Source organism: Lipotes vexillifer, unplaced genomic scaffold, assembly GCF_000442215.2.
Source record: "Lipotes vexillifer unplaced genomic scaffold, Lipotes_vexillifer_v1.1 scaffold860, whole genome shotgun sequence".
In the NCBI taxonomy this organism is placed as follows: Eukaryota; Metazoa; Chordata; class Mammalia; order Artiodactyla; family Lipotidae; genus Lipotes; species Lipotes vexillifer.
The window spans coordinates 1,667,165-1,672,601 of NW_006789568.1; the positions used below are offsets into that span (position 1 = coordinate 1,667,165).

The window sequence follows — 5,437 nt, forward strand, 5'->3', positions numbered from 1 at the left end:
GGGCGGCCCCCGAGCCTCAGCGCCTCCTTAAAGCCGCGGCTCCGCCCCGCCTGCCGCCCTCCCCACGCCGCCCTCCCCCGCCCCCGCCCACGGTTCCACCCAACCGCCGGGTCCCCGCCGTCTTGGCGAAGTGTCGCAGAGTCGCGAGTCGGCGAAGAACGCGCTGTCAGCCCACTCCCCGCGTCCCCGGGTCCACCGCGGCCATGGCCAGCGAGAAGCTGGCGAGCAAGCTGCAGCGGCGACTGCATTGGGAGGAGGTGGACGGCGGGCTCCAGCCTGCGCCCCGAGCCGCCCCAGTCCCCGAGCCCCAGCCGCAGCCATCCGCCTGGGCGCCCACCGCCAGAGCCGACGCCGAGCTGAGCGCGCAGCTGAACCGACGGCTAGACATCAACGAGGGCGCGGCGCGACCCCGCCGCTGCAAGGTCTTCCACCCCTACTCCGAGTTCCCGGAGTTCAGCCGCCGTCTCATCAAGGACCTGGAGAGCATGTTCAAACTGTAAGCTCTCCGCCGCGTCCTGCGCCGTGCGCCCCCGGGGACCCTGAGCCCGGGAGGGAGGGGGAGGTGGCGGTGGGTTGGTCTTTCTGGCTGGGAGTCCCGGGCCCCGGTTGGGGGGGGACACAGGATGGGATAGTGCAGGGGTTCCAGGGGTGTCTTTAGCATTTAACCCCACGCCCCACCCCCCGATCCAGCGCGCCCCGACCGATCCCGGCGCGGTGGGGGGGATCCAGCGGGGCTGGGACACCGAGAGCAGGAGCCGCCGTTCTCCGTGACCCAGGTCAGAGGTTCCCCTCGGGCAGCCGAGCCCGAGTCCGGGGCTCCGGGGTCCGGACGGCGGGTCCCGCCCCCTTTGCGGGCCGGCTCCGAGATTTGCCCAGGGCGCAACTTCTAGGAAACGGAGACGCGCCGCGCCTCACCTGCCAACTTTATCTCCCGAGGGAGAAATTAGCCTCGTTGTCCTTTATCTTTTAAAACAAAGGAGGAAACTTATCCCTGGCTGCCGCGCGGGGTTTGATGTACCAACAGAGACTGAGAACTGGGAGTTTGTTAAACTCTTCACGAAAGATCAGTACGTTCCTGGAGCGAGCACGTTCAGGGAGCCTCTTGGGAGCGTCGCCTTGGCTGTTTTCCCCCTTCTGGCCTCTTGGGCAGGAGGCGCCCTTCCGGAACCGGACAAAGCAGGTGGCAGCTGGTCCGGCGGGGGCTTATTCCGGTCCTGCCGTGTCAGCCCCATCGGGCGGTGGAGGCAGCGTAGAGAGAACCCCGGTAGTCGGCCTTGTAGCTTGGTAGCTCCCTAGGCCTCAGTTTCTTCATCTGGAGAGTGGGGGAAGTAATCGTCCCTGCCTTTTAAGGCCATAAAGTATTTTGCACACCGTAAGCTCCTAACTGAGCTATTAATATTAGTTCCAGAATTGGGCCAAGACCGGAAAAATGCCTGGGGGAGCGGAGGCCGCCGGCCAGGTCATGCTTGGGGCGGTTTAAAATGCGCTTGGAATGTGTTTGTCCTCCTGCGTGGAGGTTCTATTTAAAGGCGCTCAGGCCGGCGCTGTGTGGCGGGAGCCTGGGCCCCTTCCTGAGGCTGGGCTGTTGTCCAGCCCCAGCCCCTGCGCGGAGGTCAGCAGAGGCTGGTACCCGGAGCCTCCGCATCTTCTCCGCTTCCCTGACACCCTGATTTCCGCGTCCCTGGCTTCCAGGCGCCGATCTCTGGTGTTAACACCCGATAGGTATAATTTGGGCCATTAAGGAAGGCTGAGTTGAAGCAAAAGAATGCACTGGGGCAGAGACAGAAAAGTGAATGGTGCGTCACAGCCCCTTTGATTTATTTGGGGTTATGCCTTTCCTGGCATACTGCTCCCTCTCTGGCTGCTCCCAGGTCCCAGCACTTCCTCCCAGTCCAGCTGGCTTCACAGATGGCATCTTGGGGACCTTGTTCTTCCAATCACTTTGGGGTCATTCAGATTTCTTTCATCTATTTTTATTACTATTATTTTTTTCTGCAGTACAATCTTTGAAAGGATGTTTGTTTGTTTGTTGGCTGCCTAAGGGAGTCCACACAATCAGAGGGGCTTGGGAGACCAAGCAAGGTGGCGTTGGCGAGGAAACAGATACCGGAAGAGGGTCAAGCTAAAGGGAAGGCAGTATGTGGTCTGGGGTCCCACAGAGCTGGCAGTCCAGCCTGAGCACGAGACTTTTTCCTCCAGAGCTCCTGTGTCAGTCACAAGTCTAGGCTGGGTTTTCTGTCACCTGCAACCAAAATTGGCATAAACAAGAAAGGGGTTAATGGGTTCATAAAACTAAAAAAGACTGGTGTCAGGTATGGCTGGATCAGGGAGCTCAAATGATGCCATCAGAGCTTAATTTCTTTTTCTTAAGCCAGCTTCTTCTCTGTGTTGTCCCCATTCTCAGGTGGCTTATCCCTGGTGGTGGCACTGTGGCCACAGCAGCTCCAGCAAGTCCAGTGGGAAGAGTAACCAGAGCAAAGACCTTTACTGTGTGTGTGTAGCTTCACTATTGCTTCTTATTGGCTCCGAACCAATTGCTGTGGCCAGGCAGCCCATTGCTCTGGTTGGCCAGGCCTGAGCCATGTGCCCTACCCCTGCGGAGACGAGCAGGGGGACTGGCAGTGGGGCTCTTGCTGAGGAGGGGGGATTTGCGCTGCTCAATGTGAAGGGCCTTCACGGCTCCATCCCGGACCTGACTGTGGGCAGACTCAGGCCTTCAGCCTCCAGTGTCCTGAGGCAGGACTGGCAGCTCCGGTCATCAGGCAGTGGCATCTGAGGCAAGAGTAATTGCAAAGAATCCGTCCTGGGGATTTCCCCCCATGTCCTAGAAGGCAGGGGAGGCAAGACTGCTCCAGTTACAGTCGGCCAAGTGGTGGCTGGAGACACCAGTGTGGCAGGAGGAGCCTCACAGGCGTAGGGTCAGACAGGGCCTAGGACCTGCGACCCTGGGCAAGCTACATGGTCCCTCGAAGCCTTAGTTTCTTGCTGGTAAGAGTACCACCTTCCCATGAGGGCCAGGTAGCTGCTGTGGCTGCCAGGGGCAGGGGCCACTCAGGGAATGATATTTCCCCCAACAGTGGTTTGGAAAGGCCCCCCCACCCCTTAAACCTAGTATCAAGACCCAATTATCTTGGGACTTCCCTGGTGGGCCAGTGGTTGAGATGCTGCGCTTCCACTGCAGGGGACACAGGTTCCATCCCTGGTCAAGGAACTAAGGTCCCACATGCTATACAATGCGGCCAAAAAAAGAAAGAGACCTAATTATTCATCATGAGTTTGAGGAAGGTGGGGCTATAGCCCCCTCATTCCAGGGTCATTAGTTGTGATCAAGGGCAAGTTGCTTAACCACTTCTGTCTTTTCATCTGTAAAACGGGGGCAACCCTTTCTTTCAAGGGTTTGGTGAGAACTGAGTGAGAGGAGGGGGTGACCAGTGCCAAGTCAGCATGTGACGTGGAACAGGGGCCTTTTGCTGAAGGCTGTCCCCCCTCCTTGGCTCCAGGCCCCAGGTCCATGTTTAGAACCCTTCCCGCCCTGCCGAGCCTTCAGGCTGCCATGCTACCCACACCCGGTCCCCCACTGAGCTTCCAGACTCAGCCTCCTCCAGCTGACCCCGATGGGGTTCCCCTCAGGTGCTTCCACCCAGTTTCCTCACCTGGGAGGCAGCTGAAACTTTGAAACTGAAACTTTGCTCTCCCCACCCCACCAGGGTCAGGGACTCCCCAGTCTGGGAGATTTTGTCACTTGGACATCTCTGACACAGCTCTGCTTTTAGTCCTCATCCATCCTCGGTGCCTGGCACGTGGCGGTGACTCTAGTTGATGGACAAACCCCTCATCTCATGGAGGGCCCCCTATGGTCGCTAAGTCAGACCAGCCCCCCTGCCAACCCCTGGTCTCTCTGCCGTCCTGCTACCCTGAGCTCCCTCCAGGCGGCCAGCTGGCTCCAGGACCCTCTCTGCCGATCTCGCCAGCCCTGGGGGCTGCCTGCACCCACTGCCCTTGCCCAGGCTGCAGTAGGCTGTGGGCCCCCTCCTACCCGGGAAGGCTGCTGTGGGGCTTGGCATTTGGGGATTTGCCACCCGTTGACCTGGCAGTACCACCTGTGCTGTAGCTGGCCTTCCGCAGCTGATGAGCTGATGAGGTCCCAGCTTTGCTCATAGCCCAGCCCAGCTTTTCTGCTGGCCCTCTTTCATATTTTCCTCTTCCTGCTGTCCTACTTGACTTTTTAAAAATACGGCATGACTTACAAAAAATTTTAAAAAAAAACCAAACTACATATGAGTAGGTCCTCTTGAAAACCTAATTTTTGCTCACATGCCCCTCCCCACGCACACTCTTGCATCGAAAGTTTTCTGAGCCTGCTTTGGCCACTCTCTGAGGGCTGGGCAAGCGGATCCCTTTGTGGTGCCTCTTCTTCCTGGAGAAGCCCTGGGCATGCCCACCCCCGGCTCCCTGACTCGTCTCCCTGCCCTGTGGGTGTGTCACTCTGCCACCACCCTGTCCAGTCAGCAGCTGCTCGTTGCCACACATCTGCCCCCAAGTGAAATGTGTCTTTTTCTTTTTCCTTTGGTTTTTATGCATAAATTAAAAAAAATCATGTGAAAAATCTCAACTTGTTTTTCATGCTTTCCACGTTCTATCCATTGCAGGAGCAGTGTTGTGAGGCTGTTAAGAGCATGAACTTGGACCCGGGCTTCCTGGGTTCAGACCCCAACTCTACCGCTTGCTACTTGGAAGGTTACTTTGGGCAGGTTACTACTGAAAAGCTCTGTGCCTCGGTTTCCCCTTATGTCAAGTGGGGATAGAAAAGTACATGCCTTGTGAGTTTATTGTGGGGATTAAATAAATGCATGTATATGAAGCAGTTAGCTTAATGCTTGGCCCATGGTGAGACCAGTAAGTTTCAGGCACTAATTTTCACAGCCATAATTTTGGTGGATGTGCAAATTGTATGTTGTCCTTTTTGTTAAATAATTTACAAACACTTTGCAATGTCTGGTTTCTCCTTTGAAGCTGATTTCACCTGCAGCTTGAGCTGTGGAGTGGGGACGTGGCCACTTGGTGGGTAATTGGTCCCCCTGGGACTGCCCCCAGGGCTCTGTTGAGGGGACTTACTTGTGATACTTCTGGGTGAGTGGATGAGTGTCCTAGGGCTGCTGTAACAAGGAGCACAAGCTGGTGGTTTAAAACAAGAGAGATGTATTCTCTTACCGTTCTGGAGGCTGGACTCTGAAATCAAGGTGTCAGAAGGGCCATGCTTGCTCCAAAGCCTCTAGGGAAGAACCCTTCCATGCCTCTTCTAGCTTCTGATGGTTGCCAGCAATTCTCGGCATCCCTGGCTTGCAAACGCATCACTCTAGTACCTGTCTTGATAGTCACATGGTGTTCTCCGTGTGTGTGTGTGTGTGTGTGTGTGTGTGTGTGTGTGTGTGTGTGT

General features: G+C 56.7%; 1 protein-coding gene across 1 annotated transcript in view; it reads left to right on the top strand.

Moving 5' to 3' along the window:
- The first annotated feature begins 134 nt into the window (after positions 1 to 134).
- EFHD1 (EF-hand domain family member D1) overlaps positions 135 to 5,437 on the top strand; it is a 38,766-nt gene continuing 33,463 nt past the window's right edge. Inside the window, exon 1 of the mRNA XM_007462764.1 lies at positions 135 to 496. Within this exon, the coding sequence (XP_007462826.1) occupies positions 204 to 496 (293 nt within the window). The 5' untranslated portion in view covers positions 135 to 203. The remainder of the gene's footprint in view (positions 497 to 5,437) is intronic.